We start from the raw sequence: 27,379 nt of genomic DNA, 5'->3' as shown, positions 1-27,379 counted from the left end.
CCAGTGCATTTCCACCACTGACCCTCAACAGTGCTCAGTACAGACAGACACACGAGGCTGCCAACAACATTCACTCCACCAAATACTGCTACCTCCTCCTCCTCACACATCCCCCAGCCACCTTCCCATGCACTACCTCCTCCTCCTCCTCCTCCTCACCCATCCCCCAGCCACCTTCCCATGCACTACCTCCTCCTCCTCACCCATCCCCCAGCCACCTTCCCATGCACTACCTCCTCCTCCTCACCCATCCCCCAGCCACCTTCCCATGCACTACCTCCTCCTTCTCCTCCTCCTCACCCATCCCCCAGCCACCTTCCCATGCACTACCTCCTCCTCCTCCTCCTCCTCACCCAGCCACCTTCCAATGCACTACGTCCTTATAAGTATTTGGTGTGAGGTCAAATCATGAAAGAATTAGAATAGCGTTTAATTGCCTCAGACAAATCATTGTCGATTTATTCAGATATACATGTGTGTGTGTGTGTGTGTGTGTGTGTGTGTGTGTGTGTGTGGGTGGGTGGGTGGGTGGGTGGGTGGGTGTGTGTGTGGGTGTGTAGAGTGAGTTGTGACTTTATCAGTCATTATAATCACCTCTTGGCTTACTGGTCTATATACATTAACATCAATGTCTTCTGCACATCCCATTTTCTACAAGTGCATCACCAGTTTCAATTAGCAGCTATTGTGTACCGTGGTGTGAAAACGATATTCATATATGTATTAAAAGTTTCTGGGCGAAAAAGTTCGTGTTAACTGCAGTGTTTTGAGTTCACCATTTGCATCTGGCTATATTTTCTCTCAATACGTATCAAAACATCCCCCTTTTTCTTTGTTTATTTCAAGCATCGTTGACTTATGGGTTGGACGAAGTGGAGGTGCGAGTGGCACGTGAAGGAGAACAGCGCTCACACGTGAGAAAATCGAAAAGACGAAATTAATGTCAATTCAAATGATGACAAGGAAGGGTCAGGGGGAGAGCGACTGGCGTGCCTTCTTAGGAAACCTTCTACGTTTTCCAGTTCACTGACTGCTTTCTGTGTTCTCATTCCGGGTGTTGCAAGGATGTTGCTCGTGTGGCCAAACCAAGTGACAATTGTTGCTAAAGACAATAAAAATGACGAACCCTCACACACAAATAATGTTCATGTAGGTTCCAGGACTCTATATAAGCGTCTGAACCTGTCTTTATTACGTGTTCAAACAGAGGGAAGGGTTTGTCTTTAATATGGGTAGTAGTAAGATTATATCAGAGAGGCGCCAACTAAACAGAATGACGTTTCACTTCTGGCAAAAATATCTGGCCAAGATCTTATTGCAAAAGGTGTCCAATTCCCTCATACATGTCGAAATGGGCGCCTGAAAACATCAAGGACTCCCGGGCAAAAACTAGCAGATCGGGATACTCTTTCAAACACCTTTAAAAAAAGAAGTGAAATTGTGTGTTTGTTAAGTGTATTCTAACAGCCATATGGGGCTCTGTAGAGCGACACCTCTCCCTCTCTCTGCAGCGGATCTGTATGCAAGTCTCCGGCAGCGGCCTCACCAGACACAAAGCTCAACATGTATGTGAACAGATGATAGAATTCTCCAGAGCTTATAAAAACTATACAGATCAAGTAACAAAGAGGGTTTAATGGCTTGACGTCAAAAATAAAAGAGAGGCTCTATGAAGATAATGCCAAACAACAGGCTAGTTCTGAGAGTCATTTCACTATGTAAAAGAGGCGGAGTTTGACCCACAGAACCCTCCATCTTACGCAAGGTAGTATACACGACCCAACACAGCCTCTGATATAAGAACCACAAAAAAATGAACATAAGAGACACTTCCTAAAAACGCGCACCATGTTTTCAAGTCTTCTACGGAGAATCTGATGCAAAACGGGAATCAGAATAGGTAGAAAGACTTGCGAATTCACAGTGAGGATGACGCGTTGGCGAGTGGCACCATACTGCCAGGGGGACACCACCTTCTGTCTTGGTCTCCCGCTTGAAACCATGGAGTGGAAAACGGCGCTGAGGGTCTGAGTGAATATGGACACCCCACTTGAGCGATCAGACTGGCGCTGTTCGAATCCAAAGAACCATAAGACAGCCAAGGAAGTGTGAGATCACGATCAAATACATGATGTCAGATTGTCGACCTACCCGCAGGTCCTGCAGGAGACACAGTGACGATGGATATACTGAAGAACTGTCAGCCAAGTAGCCACATGACACAGTACGGGTTGGCTATGGAAACATGACGATTGGTGAGGGAGAAACACACCATCCCCTCAGTGTACAAGCCAATCTTAGACAGAGCAAGACAAATAATCAAGAAATCCCCAGGTCTAAAGGAATATTACAGACTAGAGGGGAAATACCAAGGGGAAATACCAGGAACCATGTAGGACACCAACTATATCTCTGTTTCAAAACCAGTTAAAGAAAGAACATGGAAGATGGACATAAAGCCATGGGCCAGCCTAGGTTAACAAGTATGAGTCTATAAGTCTCATAATGGCTGAGGAAAAAAAGAGTCTGATTTTTTTTTTTTCAAATACTAAGCTTTACATTGGTACTGGAGAAATATAGCCTCAAATAGTGTCAAAATATTCAAAAGTAAATACTCTTGTGTATTCAAATTTTGGTGGTCATTTTGACATATTTCTGACCATCTAAAACAACGATGTCAAGAAAATCAATATCGGAAAAAATTAAATTTTATTCATACATACCAAGAGAAAAAATTAAATCTAATCCGTTTAGTTTTATTTGTGCACATATTTATTTCTTCGGCAATCTAGAATTTGTGGTACAACGCCTGACCCAATTTCTATCTAAAAGGGGGAGGAGGGAGGAGTTCGTTTCAGAATTCAGCTTACTTCTTTACCTAAGAAACTGTCTTAAAGCTTTATTGGGGACAAAGACCCCCCCCCCCCCCTCAGCTGTGGGGCTAATGTCTCGAGTGGGAGATGTGGGTGTCTGCAGTGACGTGTGGGTACTGATGCAACCTGTGGGCTGTGTATGTGAGGGAGGAGAGAGAGTCTGTGATGTTGGGGGAAGGGGGGTGCTGTAGCTTGTGGTGGAGTGGTGGGAGAGGCGTGTAGACCTGTAGGTACTTGTGGAGTGGTGGGAGAGGCGTGTAGACCTGTAGGTACTTGTGGAGTGGTGGGAGAGGCGTGTAGACCTGTAGTTGTGGTGGAGTGGTGGGAGAGGCGTGTAGGCCTGTAGCTTGTGGTGGAGTGGTGGGAGAGGCGTGTAGACCTGTGGGTAGTGGGAGAGAGAAGGAGAGGCGGTGGGACGGTTCGTGAGAGTACTGGCCACACGCGGTTCACACTGTGAACCAACCTGAGACGAGACCCCAGGAGGCCCGGGCGGTGCGGGAGGGTCGGGCCAACTTGGACGACACTCCTCCTGCAGTTTCGGCTCCCCCCCTGAGGCTCACTGGGAGGGCCCGGGCAGCTGCGGGTGCAGGAGCTGGTGCGACATCTGCGGCTTGTGTTCCCCGAAGTCCACCGGAGGGCCGGGCAGGGGTGCCGGCAGCTGCGGGGACATGTGGGGATGCGGCAGCTGGGAGGAGGGCTCCAGCAGCTCCACCGTCGGGAGGGGGACGGGTCCTGGCTCCCGCTCGCGGTGGTAGCGGGAGATGTGGGAGAGGAGGGAGTTGCGGGAGGAGTACTCCTTGGAGCAGTGCGGGCAGGTGAGGCGTTGGGGGCCCGAGTGCCGGTCCTCCATGTGCGTCCGGAGAATGTACTTGTTGGAGCACACGCGGCCGCACACGGGGCACCTCACCGGCGCCCGGCACGGGAACCTTTCTCCTCCGCCACCCGCCACCGTCACGCCGCCGCCGCCGCCGCCGCTCACGCTGACGCCGCCGCCGACGACGCCACCGCCGCCGCTGGCCACGCCGCCACCTGAAACAGCACCACCACCTCGTACAGCCTCCATGGTTACAAGCATGAGCCAGTGAGGCACACAGGTGGTCTGCCCCACCATGCCTCCACACCAGACCCGACCACCACATAGCCAGCACAGCCACCAAGACAACCACTTGATGACCATCGCCACTAGTTACACACGACACACTACAGCTGTGGCGTCATCACTAACACATACGCATGCGCAAAGACAGGGGGTTAGTTAGTACGTACCGCCACCCATGACGTCATGGCAGATCTTGCTAGTGGTGTAAGGTATGTGGCAGGGAGGAGCCTGGGCACATGGGAGGTGTGAGGGAAGAAGAAGAGGTTAAATAATGAAGAATGAAAAGGATGGATGGATGGATGGATGATGATGAAGATGATGGTGATGATGATGATAACTGTGGTGATGATGGTGATGGTGATCATGGTGATGATGATGAGTCAATCCAGAAAAGCATAATCGATAACACAAAGAGTAACTGGAACCAAGAGACAGACAGACAGAGAGACAGACAGACAGAGAGAGAGACACACACACACACACACACACACACACACACACACACACACACAAGTCAGCATCAAAGGCTACAACACAGGAGGAGGAGTCAGGAGGTGGTGGGGTCTCAGGGAAGAAAGAGGAACCAAGAGAGGCTACCGAGAGAGCGAGAGTCTCTCTCTCTCTCTCTCTCACTCTCTCCCTCTCTCTCTCTCACAAGGGAGATCCAGCAGTGAGACAAAGACAGACGAAAAGCAAGGGGGAATGAGAGGTCAAGTAGCGGGAGGAAAGAGGCTTGGGCAGCGCGTGATGATGCACCGAAGCAGAGACGCTGCCATGAGCGACAGACCCACAAGATGGCATCCACCACAGTAAGACACACAAGAACAGGGACACGAGCTGTAACCCGTAGAGTGACGGGTGTTTCACGTGGAGGGGGCGGGGGAGCTGGGGAGTGGGGTCATGTCTAAGAAAGAAGAAGAGGGTCAGGTCACAGGCCAAGACATTCGTATCTCATGAGCTCCCCCCACCCCGCACTCGTGCTCAGGGAGGCGTGCGCACGGAGATGGAACAGGATCGTGAATGAGGGACGCGTTCAACAGGTCATCACCGTCAGGATACGAAGAGCGAGATGGAGAGGACCACAAACCCTAACGTCGGAGGCGGTGCAGACGACGATATACAGAGGAGGCGGCGGCCGACGACGCGAAGATGAGAGAGAAACGAGAGCAGAGAAACAAGGATAAATGGTGTGAGCGGCCCACACCACCCCCCACAGCAGCGAGAACCCTGATAAGGTAAGTCGTGCTCTGACGTGAGGCGTCGGGCCCCTGAGGGCGGGAGGGTGGGGAGGCCGGGTTTGGAAGGAGGGAGGGAGGGAGTGGGGGTGTTTGGAGGCTGGAGGGAGGGAGGGAGGGAGGGAGGGGGTGTTTGGAGGCTGGAGGGAGGGAGATCGGGGATGTGGGGAGGGGCGGGACACAGGGTTGGCAAATACAGGACTGGTACAAGGGTTGTAAAGCGGAGGTCGGTCGGTGGTGGTATAGGGTCACGAGAGGCGGGTTGTAGAGTGAGGCGGAACCGAGATTGTGGTCGGGTTGTGAGGTGGGCTCTCGGGAGGATGGGGGTGGGGTGGGTTGGGGGGGTTAAAAGTGGGGTCACATAATCAGGTCACGGGTCAGTAAAAGAGGGCAGGACGAGCCAGGGACTGACAGGGGAAAGCTTGAGACAAAGGCATGTCGTAATGATGGGCCGCAAGATACGGTAGAGTGAAGGGTCCAGCAGCAGAGTGAAGGGGGCCTCTGACAAGAGAGGCGGGGGTAAGGCAGCAGAGTGAGGGGGGGAGGGGCTGGCAGGGTAGAAAGAGGGACGAAATAGCAGAGTAAAAGGTGTGAGGCAGAGTAAGGAGCCTGGTCGAGTAGAGCAAGGGTGTGACTTGGTAGTTCGAACGCCTTGATGGGGCAGAGTGAGAGTGAGGGGTCTGACATCTTAAAGTGAGGAGCGTGATAGGGTGGAGTGTGAGGGTGACGGGGTGGGTTGAGGGCATGAATGAAATGTCTGACAGGGTAGAGTGTGGGAGGTCTTGACTGGGGTCCCCCTCCCCTCTCACTCTACCTTGTCAAACGAGGTAGGGTGAGGCAGGAACACACCAAGAGGGACGATGACAGGAGCCAGAGGGTGAGGACCGAACTAGGGTGAGGCGGGAACACCAGGAGGAGGGACAGGGGTAGCGTGCTGCCCTAGCGGGTAGGGTTAGTACCCTAGGCCACCATCTCCACACTACTACTACTACACAAACTAGAAGCTATAATAGCAGAAGTATAACCAAGGTCAAGAAGTACACGTATAACCAACGTTAACAAGCAACCAAAGTCTAGCAACAACAGCACAACCAAGGTTTAGTAGCAATAGTACAACCAAGGTTTAGTAGTAACAGTAAAACCAAGGTTTAGTAGCAACAGTACAACCAAGGTTTAGTAGCAATAGTACAACCAAGGTTTAGTAGCAATAGTACAACCAAGGTTTAGTAGCAATAGTACAACCAAGGTTTAGTAGTAACAGTAAAACTAAGGTTTAGTAGCAATAGTACAACCAAAGTTTAGTAGCAACAGTACAACCAAGGTTTAGTAGCAACAGTACAACCAAGGTATAGTAGTAATAGTACAACCAAGGTTTAGCAGCAACAATATAACCAAGGTTTAGTAGCAACAGTACAACCAAGGTTTAGTAGCAACAGTACAACCAAGGTATAGTAGTAATAGTACAACCAAGGTTTAGCAGCAACAATATAACCAAGGTTTAGTAGCAACAGTACAACCAAGGTTTAGCAGCAACAACACAACCAAGGTTTAGCAGCAACAGTATAACCAAGGTTTAATAGCAACAGTACAACCAAGGTTTAGTAGCAACAGTATAACCAAGATCTAGTAGCAGTAGTATAACACAAGTTAATCAAGAACATGATGAAGATGATGATGATGATGATGGTGGTGGTGGAGGTGGTGGGAGAGTGTCAAGCTAAGCTGGTGGGAGAGAGTCAAGCTAAGCTGGTGAGGGTTCGTACAACATATAGCTTAGTTTCCTCTGTGTTAACATATATCGTCAGGCTGTCTCCCTTCCCTCAGGTGGTGTTCGTGTTCATATGGCTCTAGACAGGACATTATAATAATAATATCAAGAGTCAGCACTCAATAGAAGATAATAATAATAATATTATGAGTGAGCTATGATTTTTAGCGTCTAGGGTTTCACTCGCCAGCAAATGTAAACATCATTCTCAATCGAAAAAGTTCATTTCTTTTTTCCGTTCCGTTTTCTTTCAGCAACAGAAAATGTCCGCGTTCTTTTGTTCCCACTGATACATATGTAAATGACAGGTTTTATGAAGTATCAAAATACCATTCACAACGCGTGTGGCATAAACCATCTCAAGTGAAGCAGGTGACGATCAGCCAGCGATCGGAGGAGGAGGAGGAGGAGGAAGAAGTGAAATGAGAAAAACAGGTCATGGAAAATTCATGAACAAAGGTGGGTGGGGAGGGGCGAAGACGAAGCCAAGAAATGGGTAAGGGGGTAATGGAAATTCTGTCTCAATACGAGTCCCGACCTTAACCGTCTCACCTGGTAACGATATAAAATAAGAGGGACTTCACAGGAGACAAGAGCCTCCGGGAGGAGTCATGACAGTGTTGCAGTGATGACAAATGTGTTGGTCGTGAGATCCTCCCCGACAATGGTAACAGTGTGGGCTGGTCGCGTCAACCGCCGGCAATCTGACCCCGGTTATATGGCCGGTATTCCCACAGAATAAATCATCTCCCGCCTTCCTTAACGGCTCCAGCCATCCGCCTCCTACGGCTATGATGGAGGGAACACCTACGGGTATTTCCTGATATTCCGAGATACGAAGGACGACACTGTTTGTTTTATCTATGGTTGACATCCATTACACCCGAACCTCCTCCGCCCACAGCCCTGTGTGGGGCTCCTCCCTCACCCGTCAAGACGCGGTAATACGTTATAAATCTTCGACGCCACCTTCCCCTGCGTCAGTTGCGAGGTTAGTGGCATCGGTTATGACAAACGTTAAATGGTCCGCCACTGGCAGAAGCGCCCACTAGTGTCAGAGTCTTCACCACTGGGAGTCTCCCCCCAGGTGGATAGGCTCTCCTCGAGTGGATGCGTCTCCATTAGTGGAGTCTTCACCAGTGGATGGTCTTTAAAGGTCCTGACCAGTGGAAGGTCTCCACCAGTGGCGAATCTTCACCAGTGGAAGGTCTCCACCAGTGGCGAATCTTCACCAGTGGAAGGTCTCCACCAGTGGCGAATCTTCACCAGTGGAAGGATCAGGGACCCCTCAGCATTTACGGCCAAAAGGTCAACAGTGCACCACTCAGCAGAGCTGCTGTTTCCACCAAGCCAGACGCCCTCCCGCCACACCAGACCATCACAATGTTGCCCTCATATACACAGTAATTTCAACAAAGAACGTAAATATTAAGAACCAATACATAATTCGTAACATCTCTGTTGTTCTTTGTTGCAAAAAAAACAAGAATTCATTTCTACTCTGCTCTCAAACATACCAGTACCAAAATCTATGCATCACGGCCTCAATGTTCCATCGTCTAGAACCTGATACGAAATTTCTTAACCAGCGAACAAGCACGATCTTATGACACTGTCAACTCTAGCATTACCCACGACACCATGGACATGGGCATGACAGCAGTGAAGTTTCTTCATACTTTTCAGCGAGCGTCCGCGGTCCAGATATGAAATTCACCTGGCCATCAACGTCTGGCAGGAGCCACAACACCCTCACAAACCCACAACGCTTCCTACGTTCACTGCCTTTGACTCCTTCTCCAAATGACTTCCCAACAATTGCTGATCCTCCTGTCATACATACGTCTGACGCTTTGGCCCATGATGTTCATGGGAGTATAACCCCAAAGTGCCAAGATATACCTGTATAATTATGTATCATTTTCCGGTTATATAAGGCTCATGTCATAGATTGAAGTCTTCCTCTGGGTCGGATCTTCAATGAAGAGGAAAAAATAAAAATAACTTGGTGTCAGGCCTGTTGGGTCAGTGTTACAAATATGTTGATGATGGGAGACTTTATTAACAGTGCTACAAACTCTGTCGGAGGCCAGAACGGCAGACGTCAAGCAGTGTTACAAAGTCTGTGGGAGGACAGAGAACAGCAGTCAAATGACTATGTTCACCATCATCTCACTAAGACTATTCCACACAACCTCCAGTCCGTAATACTGTGGTAAAGGCCTGCCACCACCTGTGTTCAGTCCCGGTCCTCACACAACAAGCTAGGCTGTAACACAAGGCCCAGGACCTCACAGGACAGGCTAGGCTGCAACACCAGGTCCCGGCCCAACAGGATAGGCTACAGAACCAGGTCCCAGCCCTCACAGAACAGGACAGGTGCAACATCCAGGTCCCGAGCAGGATAGGCGACAGCACAAGGTCCCGGCCCTCACAGAACAGGATAGGCCACAGCACAAGGTCCCAACCCTCACAGAACAGGATAGGCCACAGCACAAGGTCCCAACCCTCACAGAACAGGATAGGCCACAGCACAAGGTCCCAACCCTCACGGAAACACCCGCACTAATTGCGTCCTACCCACTACCACTACTACTACTACTACCAAACTCCAACATTGCTTCAGAACACTGTCTTATCAGGGTATAACGAGTTCCGAACCCCTGCTTGCCTTAGTCACTTTGGATCAAGAGACCAACCAGCCAGTGGCGTCTCCTTCACACATATTACCATATATATCTTACAAAGTTACCATATATATATATATATATATATATATATATATATATATATATATATATATATATATAGTATTTTTTGAACAATGTTTGCAAGGCGTTACACGCCAGTCACAGTAACGAGCCAGTAGGCCGTTACTGACCTACTTTTGGTAATCAACTCAAACTATTGTCATCCAGAAGAACTTCACTGAGACTTGGAGGATGAAAACAAACACATCAATCTTCTTTTTATCTTTATTAAGTAAAATAATACGCACCTGGCTTTTTATACTATATAAGTGAATATATATCTAGGCCTGTGAGACTGCATAACTGTAACACAAAAAAAAAAAATATCGAACATGATAAATGACACGTTGGATGATGCGGTAGGAAAAGCCATAGACGATACAAAATGAACTACAGGGCTACCGAGAGGCCTGGGGGAGAGAGATCCGGTACCAGACACCTTGCTGCCCCTCAGCACAGGTCGCCTTGTGTGCGTGTCCGGCTCTCCGGAGGCACTGGGCAGCGTTACTGTAGTACACGTCTAGAAAACATGATATATATGTAAAAAAATAACACCAAAAATATAAAGTGTGGGCGACCCAATGTTTCTCTTGCGGTAAACGGGTGCGTACTAGATTGTTCAGGAACAGGTGTGGTTTAATGACCTGAGGTTATTGTGCTGCCAGCAGCCCAGCCAACGTAAGGAACACCTTCTGCCACATTCCCCACACATACACACACATACACACACGCTACACACCTCCACAGGAACCACATTGGTAAGTATGGTCTATCTTAAATGCCGGCGACACATCCATCGGCGTGCGTTAACTTTAAACGCCTGGGAATCCTACATGCTGGGTAAGAGACCAGTACTCCACCAAGCCAAACCAGGCATTTAATTCTTAAATAGCATAAAAAAACACATTAAATACTTTCTACATTAGTAACTGTACCGTTATTTTGGTTAGTATTTGGAATAAATAATGTCCACCTAAATTTCCCATCAGGCTGAGTATTTATTAAAAAGGACTGAACCGCGCGGGAGGCAAGTGTTTCTTGATCAAGCAGCAGCAGTCCACACCCTCTGCTGGATATGTGTTTCAAATCCTCCCACAGATCCGCACGAAGGACTCGGTAAATGAGAACCCGTCGTGGATATGTACGGGGGGAACTTTCTGTCCTCTCGGAGGTCAAGGCATCAGCAGCAGCAGGAGGCTGTTCCTTCGCTCAGAAGCCGCATTTATAAAATGATTACCCTCAATGGAAGAGCTACACCCGTCTGTGGTCTCTATGGCAACGGCCCACACTAGGCAAAGATGACGCCAGCCGCTGGCCACAGAAACCGGTCTACTTCGTCTCCTCCTCCTCTTCTTCAAACTGGCACAACTTTCGCGCACTTATATTTATCGGCAATATAAAAAAAAAAAAAGTTATATACCAAAGTTGGTTTTATAGTAAGTCACGACTTCACAAGAACCGTCCCGGCTCAAATGAGTTGGGTCCGGGGGTCCACGAGCGTGTAGGTAGTTCGCAGCACACCTCACCCGTCCCTCCACCTGCGTCAGGAAGGTCCGACCCGCGCTACTCTCAATAGCAGTCGTCCACACACACACACACACACACACACAGCTTGCGAAGATCTCCTTCATGCCATGGATAGCGCTGTAGCGCTACAGAGACGGCTGATGCCTTTGAAGGAAGTTTGGTGAGAGAGAGAGAGAGAGAGAGAGAGAGAGAGAGAGAGAGAGAGAGAGAGAGAGAGAGAGAGAGAGAGAGAGAGAGAGAGAGAGAGAGACCTCGGTTATTGATCTGTTGCCTCAGTCATCGCCTCAAACTACACTAATTATTCCTTCCTTCGTTCGCCAGACAAACACACACACACACACACCAGGCAGTCATGGCAGAATCTTCCAGGTGATCTTAAGTGATCGTTGCGCTGCTGCAAGACAAAAATGATACAACAAAGACAACAAAAACACCATAGTCTTCACTGACAGTTAATCTTTCACAAACGGACCCCCCCCATATTTTTTTCCCCCAATTCTCCAGCCCAGGAGGCTATGTGAGCCCACCACACAATACTTCTTGATGTCCGCTATGCGATCGAACGGCAGCAATCCAATAGATTAGGTTACTCACAATACTTGACAAATACTCGACTATATTAATCATCTTACAGACCGGCTGCTCTGGCACAATATTAGCTGGACAAGCTTCGGTAGTGTCGCAACCTCACAACACTGGGAAAAAAGGTGCATATATATATATATATATATATATATATATATATATATATATATATATATATATATATATATATATATATATTCCAGCAGGTGTTGAGGGACCGGAGGGAGCGTGTGCGGAAGGAGGGCAGAGCAATGGGGTCCAGTCTTGGAAGAACTCGTGGGGGTTTTTTGAGAGCAGACCATCATCGCCTCCTCCTCCTCCCCGACGCCTCCCTTCCACTCGACACCCGCCACACTGAGATGGGTAGAGTCCGGTCCACTCCTCCCTCGATCCACTCCACATATCGTTATTCAGTTACGGGGGGGAAACAATGGCATAAAAGGAACATGGGTTATACCGTCGGGTTGACAGTAACATTTAACGTGTGTACTGGCTAGACAAAACCTATCACTAGAATCGCTACACACTATAGGTTCACACGGGCGCGCGCGCGCGCGCCGCGCCCCGCCCCCCCACGATTCAAGACATTAGCTACTACTCCTAAAAACCATCTATCAAAATGTAAAAAATAAGCAAAGGTGTAGAAAATTACTAAATAATTCAAAAGCACTGTATCCTTCACCTCATACATTCAACAAGTACTTAAAAATCGCCATCACAAATTTCTAAATCGTTTATCTTTTTTTCTTTTTTTTTTTGACAAACTTTGACTAACCCCCATGAACACGAGGGTATGGCCCCTTTGGGTATGATGGTCTAGCCTTATACCCGAACCTCCACGGTCGGGTATAAGGTTACCACATCCAAACCCCACGGGTTCCATCCTCATACTCGAGGGGGTTACGTTGTGTGTGTAGTCTTACTGATGTCATCATAAAATATAATATTCTGGAGATTGACACGTCTCACCTTAAGGTCTAATGATAAATATAAGTCACATATTTAACTAATGGCTAGATTGACCCTCTAAAGCTAACTAGAACCAATATAAACTTGACTACGTATAAAATCGTATACAACTGATATCAGCGCTTGCCACTACGACAAGCGGGAAGAGATCTAGTTCAGCCTCGAGGAACGCTCGAGACTTCATTAAATTTACGTCTAGGAACTTCTATGTGTAATGTGTATAGACTATACATGAGGCTAATAACATACACTGAAATACAAACTGATTTGATCATGACAACGGCCCTTAAACCCCTCCTTCTTCTCCCTCCTCCCCCATCTCCTGGCGTCGGCCACACCAGCAGGCGATCTGCTGCCTGCTGGTGTGGCCGTCCACGGGCGTCCGGGGGAGGTGGTTGGAGAGGACCTGGTCGTAGAGAGTCATGCATCAGCCAATGTCACCGGAGAACCATCTCATGGTTTGGGTGATGCAGACAGCAGTCTACCAATTGGCACATAAAGCACTACTGCATATATGACATTTTGATAACAAATCAATTCAATTTATTGCATAATAGACAGCGCGTATATAGCAAAATAATGTACCACTAAAACTCGTCAAACAAATACACATTCTGCTCAAACTTTATACATTACAAACGGGCGATCAAGCCTTTACGTCACCCACGCACATTTTACAACTTAGGAGCTTTAGTGACGCTCTCTACGAACATCCAATATCTGAGTCCTGATTTATTCACACACACAACAACAATAATAATAATAATTATAATGATAAAAAAAAAATACTGAATTAAATCTTACATATATGACAGGACTGTGTCTGTGTGACAAGCTCAACTAAAGGTGTTCTAGTGCGTAGTGGTACTGATGAACAAACACACACACATACACACACACGCACGCACACACCACCACCCACACCCCTCCCTAGCAAAAAAAAAAAAAAAAAGAAAAAGAAAAAAACACACACTTTCACCTGTGCTACTCAATGAAGGGAGGGAGCGTCATGCTGGAAACCAATCTGAGAACTACATTAGGAAATGCGAGTGAGAGCATCATACACAGTAACCCAGGGTGCTAGAAGACTAGTCAGTGGTGGTGCTGCGAAGCCAGATGGTCCAGGAGGAGGTGCTGGGGGTAGTGATGCTGCTGCTGCTGCTGCTGCTGCTGCTGCTGTTGTTGGTCTTGTGAGGAGGGCTGCTGGGACTGAGGGGGCTGGGGTTGCTGCTGGGGCGGCGGCTGCGGCTGCTGCTGCTGCTGCTGCTGCCTCTTCCTGTAGCCCCTGTGGGAGAGACTGATGTGGTTGGTAAGCGTGTTCTTGGTCTTATACACGCGGTTACACACGGGACAGGTAAACACGTGTTGCACGGCAGAGTGGATGTCGGCAAGGTGAGTCCTTAACTTATACTTGTCTCGCAGTATCTTGAAACATATTGGGCACTGGGCCCCGACCCATGCAGGCCCGGAAGTAACGGCAGCAGCAGCAGCGGCAGCAGCAGCAGCAGCAGCAACAGCAGCCCCCGCCGCCACGCCCCGCCCACAGCCGCCCCCAGCCGTCACCACACCACTGCTGCTGCTGGTACCGCACGTCACCACCGCCATTGGTGAGGTCTGCGGCGGTGGGAATGGTGGTACGAAGGTGGAGGGCACCGAGGCTGGTGGTGTGGACGACAACGGGCCCCCTGGAACGACAATCACGCATTTAGCATCTCCCTGACACCAAGAGCTGCTGCAGAACACCCATCTTGAGGGATGGCGCCCGTCTGCTCTCGGGGTTAGCACAACACATGTAGCTATGCTCTAGCGTAAGCCTCAACACTTGTAATACTACTTTCACACTCATCTTTCTTTAGACTTGTCACACATGATACACTGGTATAGCTATTCACCTTGGTTTAAGATGCAATATATATCTTAACATATCAAGTACATGCCTGTCTCAGTACAGCATGTTCGTGTTAAGGAACCTTGACGAGAAACTGTTTTGTCCTCAATGAAACCTATAAAAATCTTTAAGTACAAAACACATTCATCAGGTAACAAAATATATTTTTCACTGAGGTAATTTTTTTTTTTTTAGTACTATTTTGTATGAATAAGACTTTGACAGTCAGAAGAGCAACAGCTTCTTATGTTAGTTAATTTCATAAACAAAGCTTGTTACAAAATATAAAGTCCACAACATTATTATTATTTTTTTTTCGATTCACTTTTCAAAAATTGATATCACCCATGAGATAAATCTTTGTGGTTTGATTGGTCGGGGAGACAGCCGCCAGCGGGAGCTACTCATCCACAATCTCGGTGACAACGTATTCCTGCTGTGGGGCCGAGTTCTTGTGGGCTAGCTGAGGACTGGCTGCCATGTCAGTGTCCCCCTGCAAGAGGGACTCGAACCCGCCCGCGCCCTGCCCGAGCTCCCGCGGGGCCTCACTCTCTTGTAAAGCGGGCGCCGAGGGGACGGGCTGGGGCTCTACGGGCAGGGAGGCCTCGTGGGACATGCCCTGGGAAGCACTTGGGATATCGCGTGCTGTGTGTCGGGCGGCTGCCTTAAGTGCAGCCAACTGGTGGGCGTTGGTAGGTCGGAGGACGGTGTAGGACGGGTAGCGTCCCCGCCGCCCCCTGGTGCCCGTCGCCCCGCGGTGGTACACGCTCAAGTGGTTGTGGAGGGAGTTCTTGGTGCGGTAGACGTGGTAGCAGATGGGGCAGATGTGGGCGCCGCCCTGCGTGTGCTTGTCCTCAATATGGCGGCGCAGGCTGGTCCATCGACTGAGGCCCTTGTTGCAAAGTGGGCACCGCTGCTGGCCGGCTCCGACAGGGCTCCCGGCTGCGCCACCTGCAAGACAACCTCCATCAATATCCGTAGCGCCTCTCTCTCTCTCTCTCTATCTCTCTCTCTCTCTCTGCAGCCACCGCTACCACCCCACCGCCGGCACCATCACCCTCACTAAAGAAGCAGCTACAACTAAAAAGCTAGTGACTCTGGTCACCAAGTCAGGCATGTGTGTCATGTAGTGGTAGGGCCCGCAGGTCCCCCAACCCTAGTGGTGTCAGCAGGGGTGGTTGGAGGGAGGATGCCGTGCCAAGAGTCGTCCTCTTGAAGACTGTAGGTCATCAGTCAGCCACAGTCACCACCTCACTCCACCACGCCCCTCCACAACCACCTCTTCCATACTCCAACGCCTCTCCACCTGCCCGTGGTGGCGTAGTGTGCACCACAGAAGTCCATGTGCCTCCGAGTTGTAAAAAAGAGCTGAGTGTTAAATGACGTGTGCTAGGGGGGAAAAAAAGAAGGGGGGAGAGGTCAATAATACGGCAGATGAGGTCTAGCAGTTTATTTGGAAATGCCAATACACAGCCAGTACACTACAAGCATGGAGTGTGGGCCGCCGCAGCCGGCCACTCCGCATCTACGTCAAAGCGTTGGGGCTGCGAAAACATTTCACTTCATACCTAATCTCGTGTGTCAGATAATATAGTAATGCGTTCTAGGCAAATTTGTCGTAACAAAAATAGTTTCACTTCTGTATATAAAGCGTGTTTAGGCAACCACAATATCTCGGGTAACTTACGGCTATCTATCACAGCACTAGTTGTATATGACACCTATAGAAAATTATCATATAGTCTCGACCTAAAGCTATAGAGCTAGAGAAGCACAGTATCTCAAGACATATCTTTCATATAAAACTAGTCACATTTATAGGGATGGGAGGGAGGGAGCAGTGGGGCAGGGCACTGATGTGGGGGAGGAAGCCAAGAGGAAGTCGGGGTAAGGAGGGAGGGAGGAAGGAAGGAAGGAAGCCAGAGAAGGGAGAGGGGGGGCGGGGTGCGGGTGGGGAGTCAAGAGGGAGGGAGAGCCGGGAGCTTAAGAGATGGTGGGGTGGGGAGGATAGAGGAGCGAAGGGAGAAAGGGAGGGAGGGCTGAGTGGCGGAGGCTCGAGGGAAAGACGGAGCGGAGATGGAAAAGAGGGCGGGGGGAGATGAGAGGGTACGAGTTGGGAGAGGTAAGCAGGGAGAGGGAGGGTAGGTGATGAGTGACGGGGGTGGGGGGCGCACAGTGAGGAGGGAGGTCGGCAGAGGCGGGAAGATGGCAGGGTGAGGAGGAGGAGGAGGCTGGCAGGGTGAGGTGGGAGGGTGGCAAAATGCTGGTAGGGGTTGGGGATACTGGCAGTGTGAGTGGAGACTGGCAATGGGAGTGTAAGGCTGACAGGGTTAGACGGGGATGGTGGCAGGGTGAGGGGTGGCGGCTGGCAGAGAGAGAGAGAGAGAGAGAGAGAGAGAGAGAGAGAGAGAGAGAGAGAGAGAGAGAGAGAGAGAGAGAGAGAGGTTGGTAGAGGGCTGGAGACGGTACCCAAGAGGGTCGGGCCTCAGGACGCGGCAGATCACCAGGTGAAATCAATGGAACATATAAAGTAAACATTAGGTCTGTTTATATCCGTGGACCACGAGTGATCACCTTGAGATGTGTCACGAAGACTGGCTGGCACACGCTGACTGTCTCCCTCCACCTGACAGGTACACACACTCACTGACTGCCTCCACCTGACAGCTACACACACTCACTGACTGCCTCCACCTGACAGGTACATACACTCACTGACTGCCTCCACCTGACAGGTACACGTCCTCACTGACTGCCTCCACCTGACAGGTACACACACTCACTGACTGCCTCCACCTGACAGGTACACACACTCACTGAATGTCTCCACCTGACAGGTACACACACTCACTGATTGCCTCCACCTGACAGGTACACACACTCACTGACTGCCTCCACCTGACAGGTATACACACTCACTGACTGCCTCCACCTGACAGGTACACACACTCACTGAATGTCTCCACCTGACAGGTACACACACTTAATGACTGCCTCCACCTGACAGGCACACACACACTCACTGACTGCCTCCACCTGACAGGTACACACACTCACTGACTGCCTCCACCTGACAGGTATACACAAACTCACAAACTGCCTCCACCAGCCACAACCTTCCATGATTTCCAGCATGACGTTACAACCGTTAGTCATGGATAATGGTGTGACCTTTCGCCCGACTCTTCATGAGTCAGGTCAAAGGTCACGCCATCAACCCGCACCCCTTTCCAAGGATCGTACCGTCAAGCTCCAAGACCGTCTCCGCGTGAACATACCCATTCAAAGAATATTTTCTGAACGTATTCGTAAATAATCAATGAAAGCTAAACTTCATACAATCCTTCTAATTTGCAACTATTATATGTCTATTCCTACACAACTTATTACACAAAAAGAGTCGACCCCTCCACCTACATCTGGGTAAGTTTCCCTGCCAGACAACGGGTCGTACGTATTATTAAACATGTGCCCCATGTTTTGCACCGGGATCTCTCTCTCTCTCTCTCTCTCTCTCTCGGGGGTTAAGAAAATAAGCCGACAAGTCGAAGCGAAAATGAATTCGAGACTTAAAAATAGCACATTATGGATTACGTATCCCATGATAAGGGGGGGAAGATGTGGCTGTCAAGAAGGAAGACGTATCATTGTGCGGGACGTCGACCAGCGGTGGTGAGGAGAGAGCCGCCACGACAGTCAACAAATAAAGGGGTAGGCCCAGGCGATGCCTCAGAGGACGAACTGAGAGGCTAGGGGCGGAGGTGTGTGTGTGTGTGTGTGTGGTGAGGGCGGGGGTGTCTACGAAGAAGGAAGGCCTACCCCCCGAGGAAGGAGAGATGATAAGTTAAGAAGCGGAGCTACTGAGGTTTGAGGGGGGGTTGGGCGAAAGATCAAATGTGGGTTCTGGGCTCAAGCAGAACCCACGGAATGGGAATCAGGTAAGCAACACGTTACAACGGAATGGGAATCAGGCATGTAGCAAAATATGAAGGGCTGGAAAGGAGACGGTGAAGCTGGGAGGGTAGTACCTCTGAGGTCATTGTGACCCAAGTGTGACGGGGACAGCAGAAGGCATGTGTGAAGGGGATACAAGGAGGAAAGTGTAACGGGTATAGAAGGGGGCATACTAGACAGACAACAAGTAGGGATTTTTCCCCTTTATTGGTTCACTTGATCGCCGTTTCCCGCGTTAGCGAGGTTGCGTCAGGAACAGCCGAAGAGAAGCCGCATTCGCTAGCATTCATTCTATACCTGTCATGCGCAGTACACCAACACCATAGGTCCCTATCCACATCCATGCCCTACGGGTCTTTCCATGGTTTACCCAGGACGCGTCATATGCCCTGGTACAGTCCAATGAAAGCACTTCGACCCCTGTACACCCACATCGTTCCAATTCAGTCTATCCCGTGCACACCTTTCATACTCTTGCATGATCAGGCCCCGATCGCTCAAAATCTTATTCACTCCATCCTTTCATCTCCAATTTGATTTTACCCTTCTCGTTCCCTCCACTTATGACACACATATCCTCTTTGTCAACCTCTCCTCACTCATTCTCTCCCTATGTCCAAACCATTTCAGCACACCTCCAGCTCTCTCAACCACACTCTCCTCATTATCAAACCTCTTTCTTACCATTGTATTACTCACTCGATCAAACCACCTCACACCACATACTGTCCTCACACATTTCATTTCCACCACATTCAACCGAATACACACACACACACACACACACACACACACACACACACACACAAGAAGGCAGATGAGATCAAAATTTGCTCCTCGAGGAAAAGCTGTATCACAACAGTCCATCCTCGTATGGCTGGTCTTCACACAAAAAAAAAAAAAAAGTGAAGTGCAACAGGCATGCCTTTCCCTGTGTCCAAGTCTTACTGGTAGGGTCACAAAGACGGAAGAAGAAAAAAAGGTGCTGAGAGAGAGAGAGAGAGAGAGAGAGAGAGAGAGAGAGAGAGAGAGAGAGAGAGAGAGAGAGAAGAGCCACCCACCCAGGGGTATGCAAGCAGTGAATGTGACCTCTGCAGATATGGATCAGCTACTCACAAGAGAAAATACCTGCGGCAACACCCGCAGCTTTTGGGATGCAAATTCTGTGGCGTTCTCTATCTTGGGTTTCCAGGACAGGGTGGAGACCATAGCTCTGCCCAGAATGTCTAGGGTAATGTGATGTCTTGAAAAATTTAGTAGAGAGAGAAAGGATTCCAAAGGATATAGAGGTAGAAACTGCCATTTTGCTCAACTGTACTCACACGGGTTACTCCTTCCCTCTGCACAAGTCTGAATTAAGGAGAAATATGACTGGTGTGAGGAGGAGGAGGAGGAGGAGGAGGAGGAGGAGGAGATGGAATGTGCGATGATGTATGCAGAGTGAAACCATCAGCATAAGAATGAAAAAAAAAAAGGTCAGAGGAGGAGGAAAGACTATTCATGGACAGAAGACAGAGAGAGAAAGAGAGAGAGAGAGAGAGAGAGAGAGAGAGAGAGAGAGAGAGAGAGAGAGAGAGAGAGAGAGAGAGAGAGAGAGAGGGAGAGAGTAAAAGATAAAGACAGAAGCTCTTCAGAACAACAATGCTGACACGGGAGTCAAGTCGCACAAGTAATGAATGATTACCGAGAAAGAAAACGACAAACGAAAAACTTGTGAATTACAGAACTATAAGACAAGTAGGAAATACACAGGAAACTTATAAAGGCCAGGCTTGAGTGATGCAGAGGAAGTGGGATGTTCAAGGGGATCCGGGGCATGAGTTAGGGTGATGTGGCAGGCTCTGTAGGTAGGGCAGTAAGGCCAGAACCATCGTCAAGGGTAAATAAAAAAGTTAAAAGAAACAAAAAAACATGGGAGGAAGGAACTGCAGCGGGTCAAGGTGGTGACATCAGGAAGTAGAGGGTGGTAAAGAGTGGCAGGAGGGCTGGAGTACATGGTAAATAGACAAGGAGGCGGGAGGGGGAGGGAGAGGGGGACAGGGTGGTGTGTGGTGTCATGTTACAAATCTAAGGTCTTAACTATTATCTATAAAAAAATGGTGGGCGAGGAGACGGCGCACACACTGGAACATGGCATGACTACAATCAGATGAATGGGTTGTGTGTGTGTGTGTGGGGAGGGAGGAGATGGTCTATGGCAGAGGATGTTAGGAACAACGTAAGAGCTGGCGAAGCTAACCAGCTCCCCATAAAACGACCCTGCCATGTATATGGCAAGGGGCGGTGTGTCTCACAATCAAGTGTTGCGCCCTACAACTATTGATGCTCCATAATCGTAATCTCACTATTTCATGTTACAAATCTAAGGTCTTAACTATTATCTATAAAAAAATGGTGGGCGAGGAGACGGCGCACACACTGGAACATGGCATGACTACAATCAGATGAATGGGTTGTGTGTGTGTGTGTTGTGTGTGTGTGTGTGTGTGTGTGGGGAGGGAGGAGATGGTCTATGGCAGAGGATGTTAGGAACAACGTAAGAGCTGGCGAAGCTAACCAGCTCCCCATAAAACGACCCTGCCATGTATATGGCAAGGGGCGGTGTGTCTCACAATCAAGTGTTGCGCCCTACAACTATTGATGCTCCATAATCGTAATCTCACTATTTCATGTTACAAATCTAAGGTCTTAACTATTATCTATAAAAAAATGGTGGGCGAGGAGACGGCGCACACACTGGAACATGGCATGACTACAATCAGATGAATGGGTTGTGTGTGTGTGTGTGGGGAGGGAGGAGATGGTCTATGGCAGAGGATGTTAGGAACAACGTAAGAGCTGGCGAAGCTAACCAGCTCCCCATAAAACGACCCTGCCATGTATATGGCAAGGGGCGGTGTGTCTCACAATCAAGTGTTGCGCCCTACAACTATTGATGCTCCATAATCGTAATCTCACTATTTCATGTTACAAATCTAAGGTCTTAACTATTATCTATAAAAAAATGGTGGGCGAGGAGACGGCGCACACACTGGAACATGGCATGACTACAATCAGATGAATGGGTTGTGTGTGTGTGTGTTGTGTGTGTGTGTGTGTGTTGTGTGTGTGTGTGTTGTGTGTGTGTGTGTGTGTGGGGAGGGAGGAGATGGTCTATGGCAGAGGATGTTAGGAACAACGTAAGAGCTGGCGAAGCTAACCAGCTCCCCATAAAACGACCCTGCCATGTATATGGCAAGGGGCGGTGTGTCTCACAATCAAGTGTTGCGCCCTACAACTATTGATGCTCCATAATCGTAATCTCACTATTTCATGTTACAAATCTAAGGTCTTAACTATTATCTATAAAAAAATGGTGGGCGAGGAGACGGCGCACACACTGGAACATGGCATGACTACAATCAGATGAATGGGTTGTGTGTGTGTGTGTGGGGAGGGAGGAGATGGTCTATGGCAGAGGATGTTAGGAACAACGTAAGAGCTGGCGAAGCTAACCAGCTCCCCATAAAACGACCCTGCCATGTATATGGCAAGGGGCGGTGTGTCTCACAATCAAGTGTTGCGCCCTACAACTATTGATGCTCCATAATCGTAATCTCACTATTTCATGTTACAAATCTAAGGTCTTAACTATTATCTATAAAAAAATGGTGGGCGAGGAGACGGCGCACACACTGGAACATGGCATGACTACAATCAGATGAATGGGTTGTGTGTGTGTGTGTGGGGAGGGAGGAGATGGTCTATGGCAGAGGATGTTAGGAACAACGTAAGAGCTGGCGAAGCTAACCAGCTCCCCATAAAACGACCCTGCCATGTATATGGCAAGGGGCGGTGTGTCTCACAATCAAGTGTTGCGCCCTACAACTATTGATGCTCCATAATCGTAATCTCACTATTTCATGTTACAAATCTAAGGTCTTAACTATTATCTATAAAAAAATGGTGGGCGAGGAGACGGCGCACACACTGGAACATGGCATGACTACAATCAGATGAATGGGTTGTGTGTGTGTGTGTTGTGTGTGTGTGTGTGGGGAGGGAGGAGATGGTCTATGGCAGAGGATGTTAGGAACAACGTAAGAGCTGGCGAAGCTAACCAGCTCCCCATAAAACGACCCTGCCATGTATATGGCAAGGGGCGGTGTGTCTCACAATCAAGTGTTGCGCCCTACAACTATTGATGCTCCATAATCGTAATCTCACTATTTCATGTTACAAATCTAAGGTCTTAACTATTATCTATAAAAAAATGGTGGGCGAGGAGACGGCGCACACACTGGAACATGGCATGACTACAATCAGATGAATGGGTTGTGTGTGTGTGTGTGTGTGGGGAGGGAGGAGATGGTCTATGGCAGAGGATGTTAGGAACAACGTAAGAGCTGGCGAAGCTAACCAGCTCCCCATAAAACGACCCTGCCATGTATATGGCAAGGGGCGGTGTGTCTCACAATCAAGTGTTGCGCCCTACAACTATTGATGCTCCATAATCGTAATCTCACTATTTCATGTTACAAATCTAAGGTCTTAACTATTATCTATAAAAAAATGGTGGGCGAGGAGACGGCGCACACACTGGAACATGGCATGACTACAATCAGATGAATGGGTTGTGTGTGTGTGTGTGGTGTGTGTGTGTGTGTTGTGTGTGTGTGTGTTGTGTGTGTGTGTGTGTGTTGTGTGTGTGTGTGTGGGGAGGGAGGAGATGGTCTATGGCAGAGGATGTTAGGAACAACGTAAGAGCTGGCGAAGCTAACCAGCTCCCCATAAAACGACCCTGCCATGTATATGGCAAGGGGCGGTGTGTCTCACAATCAAGTGTTGCGCCCTACAACTATTGATGCTCCATAATCGTAATCTCACTATTTCATGTTACAAATCTAAGGTCTTAACTATTATCTATAAAAAAATGGTGGGCGAGGAGACGGCGCACACACTGGAACATGGCATGACTACAATCAGATGAATGGGTTGTGTGTGTGTGTGTGTGTGTGGTGTGTGTGTGTGTGGTGTGTGTGTGTGTGGTGTGTGTGTGTGTGTTGTGTGTGTGTGTGTGTGTGTGGGGAGGGAGGAGATGGTCTATGGCAGAGGATGTTAGGAACAACGTAAGAGCTGGCGAAGCTAACCAGCTCCCCATAAAACGACCCTGCCATGTATATGGCAAGGGGCGGTGTGTCTCACAATCAAGTGTTGCGCCCTACAACTATTGATGCTCCATAATCGTAATCTCACTATTTCATGTTACAAATCTAAGGTCTTAACTATTATCTATAAAAAAATGGTGGGCGAGGAGACGGCGCACACACTGGAACATGGCATGACTACAATCAGATGAATGGGTTGTGTGTGTGTGTGTGTGTGTGTGGTGTGTGTGTGTGTGTTGTGTGTGTGTGTGTGTGGGGAGGGAGGAGATGGTCTATGGCAGAGGATGTTAGGAACAACGTAAGAGCTGGCGAAGCTAACCAGCTCCCCATAAAACGACCCTGCCATGTATATGGCAAGGGGCGGTGTGTCTCACAATCAAGTGTTGCGCCCTACAACTATTGATGCTCCATAATCGTAATCTCACTATTTCATGTTACAAATCTAAGGTCTTAACTATTATCTATAAAAAAATGGTGGGCGAGGAGACGGCGCACACACTGGAACATGGCATGACTACAATCAGATGAATGGGTTGTGTGTGTGTGTGTGTGTGTGTGTGTGTGTGTGTGTGTGTGTGTGTGTGTGTGTGTGTGTGTGTGTGTGTGTTGTGCGCCAAGATGCGGTGCTGTTGATTGTTCCTTAGTTTAGTCGCCTGCTCGTGTTGCAGGGCACGTCAGGTGAGGTGAGGGGGGGTTCTGAGGAGGAGGGCGGTGGCACACACACAAGACACACACACACACCCTCCCCCCTACCTCCTCACGCTATGCTCAATCACTGCCCTCGGAGAGAGCCACATACACACGTATCTCATGACATTGTTTACAAAGGTCTATCGGTGTCCGGCTTGCTGGCCAACCCAAACCACGACCCACCACGCCACCACACTCGCCCAGGGGCTCCTCACCTTGACACACCTTCCACTCGGCTGTCTTTCTCTACACTCTTTTGCAACTCTCCTCATACCATACATGTAGGTGACCAATACGACAGCGTCATGACAACGGTGAAGGTGTGGTGTCGTCCTGGCGACGAATGGTGGTGGTGTGGGCAGAAGACAACAGTGGCGAGGGAAGGAATGGGCCAACGTGCCACCTGTTCCGGAGCCTGCCGCCCGGAACAAGGCACGGACCAGGCACTTCAGTACACCATACCACCTCTCCTTATCACAAACACTTGGCTAAATTCTCCTCTTTTGCCACATTTATAATTTATCTCATCAGTTTCCTTCAAAAAAAAAAAAAAAAGACTACCACTAATTTCTTTTTGTTTTGTTTCAACCACATCAAAATAAAGAAGGGTCACCTTTTCAGTTATCGTTAGTCCACATCTACAATATATATATATAAAAAAAAAAAATCCTTTATTCTAGCACAAGACTATGTGGTTTGAAATGAATTTCCTTAACAACTCTGAACTTGTGGCACGATCATAAGAAAAAAAATAACATATGTTTCTCCGATACTGTCCACACAAGCAGCACCCACCAGGACACTGTGATCGCCACTCAGGTTTTAGATCATCCTCAACATATTACTTGTGTACAATAATCATGAACAAAAAATAAAAAAAAGGGGTTACTTTTCCAGCGTAACATATGGCAGTGTAAAATTACAAAGTGCTACATTGGTGGTAGGCAAAAGGACACCTACATTGCTTGCAAGCTCTAGGTCTGCCGTATACAGTATGTTGACAAGAATGCCTTTAATACTACAGGTGGTGGAGGCCAGGACCACCATCATGTTCACTACTGTGATCACAGCTAGAGTCAAGGTTATTCTCAGACGCTGTAGTGTGCTGGGAGGCGGGTGGAGGCACCCCTACCGCTCACAACCTTAGCGGCCATGATGACGGGCAAGCAGGGCGCCGTTACAGGAGGCTGCGGCGCCCTTGGTCGCCGCCGGCGGGCGGGCCAGGTCCGGGGCAGCGCTCCTACTGCTGGTTTACGGGAGCGGGTGTGCTGGCGGCGGCGGGGGCATCCTGACGCCTCGGTGACGGATGCTCATGTGGTTGTGGAGGGAGTTGCGCGTCTTGTACACGTGTCCGCACACCGGGCAGGGGAAGGCGTGCTGCAGCGACGAGTGTTTGTCCTGCACGTGGATCTTTAAGTTGGACCTCGTACTCAGTAACTTGTAGCAGACTGGGCACTGCCACTTGGGCTTGTTGTCTGCCAGTACCCCGCCCACGCCTGCAATGACAACAACAGTGCGCCCGTTACACTCTGTTTACCGGACAAAGCCACTCCAAGCCCCACTACCATCACACACTCCCGAGCAGCAGCTCTCCTGCGTCAGCTCGGGCCTCTCTGCTCCTCCACCCGCTGACACAAGGAACTTCAACATATTGTTTACAAGACAAGAATAGAACAGTGATGAACGTGTCTGCGTCAGGAGTTGGAATGCTCACTGTCAAGGTGGATGTGTCATGTCATATGTCAATGTTTTAAGAGGTGGTGTGGGGCCATGTGGGCGGGCGTGAGGGCGGTGGGTGGGTGGGTGGGGGGTGAGTTGTGTGTGTGTGTGTGTGTGTGTGTGGGGAGTTGGGGGGCCGAGCAGCAATATCCGGGAGACTCACAAGGTTACCTCGCCTGCCCTCACCACCCACCCAGTCATCCCGCCAGCCCTACACGCACCGCTCACCTCGCCCTACTCATCTCTACAAGTAACCCACACTCCTAGCATCACAATTCGTATCCCACTACACTACGACTTCCCCCCCATGAAATTTGTATCTAATTACTGTACTTAAAATATCAGAGGAGTACAAATCAGGAATACTTCGTGGACTAATGTTAACGCAAACAACGACGGGTCAGGTCCGTGTTCAGGTCAGCCACGCTTCTACATCTCTCTTTATGGTGTTTCTAGTGCCATGTGCACCTCTTTTTTTTTTTTTTTTGGAGTGTTTCTCAGTACCACGCTACACCTTTGTTACTGAAAGTGTTTCTGACAGGAGGCAAAACGCTGTAAAGACCGTGACCTGACCTCTGTTCGGTACTACAGGCTTGCCGTCTGACCTCGAACGATCGGAAGGTCTAAGATCAACACAGGGGGGCGACAGCGGTTCACATCTTGGGCATCTTAAGTCCGCGGTGCCGCATGGAGAAGTGGTTGTGGAGGGAGTTGCGCGTCTTGTACACGTGCTGGCATATGGGGCAGGGGAACACGTGCTGCAGGGGGGAGTGCTTGTCCTCCATGTGCGTTCTCAGGTTGTATTTGTTGGAGAGGACCTTGAGGCAGACCGGGCACGCGGCGGGGCCCTCCCAAGATCCTGACCCACTGCCGCCGCCCGCGCCCACTATCACCCCTGCAACGAATTTAAACATGCCCTCGTCAGTCAAGGACCTCGTACCCTGATCTACTGCTAATACTACTAACACTCCTCTAGTTACACCACAAGGTTACTGCGGAGAGGGAGGGTTGGTCAGGTGCGACACAGCAGCAAAGGTTGGGAGGGGCAAGAGACACCCGTGATATAGAAGTCACTGTTGGCCACCTCACCTCCACCATCTACCCTCTTTTTTTCCCGCCACACATACACACAGACACACACACCCTAGATGGCCACCACCAGTGCAATCGTTGTA

General features: G+C 49.2%; 1 protein-coding gene and 1 long non-coding RNA gene across 13 annotated transcripts in view; one reads left to right on the top strand and one right to left on the bottom strand.

Moving 5' to 3' along the window:
• The window catches only part of LOC139746171 (uncharacterized), a 254,221-nt gene that overhangs the window by 47,750 nt on the left and 179,092 nt on the right, over nt 1-27,379 (bottom strand). For 2 of the 12 annotated variants that reach the window (XM_071657056.1, XM_071657059.1), the window contains one exon: nt 11,409-14,491. The exons of 6 other annotated variants lie outside the window; for them this stretch is intronic. In XM_071657056.1, the coding sequence (XP_071513157.1) occupies nt 13,899-14,491 (593 nt within the window). In that variant the 3' untranslated portion in view covers nt 11,409-13,898. Of the gene's footprint in view, nt 1-2,760; nt 3,903-11,408; nt 14,492-14,515; nt 15,646-27,379 lie in introns of those variants that run through there. 4 more of the 12 variants (XM_071657074.1, XM_071657078.1, XM_071657062.1 and 1 more) reach the window with 4 other exon arrangements.
• Nucleotides 16,843-20,255, top strand: LOC139746175 (uncharacterized). Its single transcript, XR_011712085.1, has 2 exons — nt 16,843-17,633; nt 17,738-20,255. It is a non-coding gene; the product is annotated as an uncharacterized lncRNA (long non-coding RNA).

The sequence above is a fragment of the Panulirus ornatus genome, chromosome 64 (assembly GCF_036320965.1).
Source record: "Panulirus ornatus isolate Po-2019 chromosome 64, ASM3632096v1, whole genome shotgun sequence".
NCBI classification, from domain to species: Eukaryota; Metazoa; Arthropoda; class Malacostraca; order Decapoda; family Palinuridae; genus Panulirus; species Panulirus ornatus.
The sequence above is the reverse complement of the archived record's forward strand: the minus strand, read 5'-3'. Positions and strand labels throughout refer to the sequence as shown.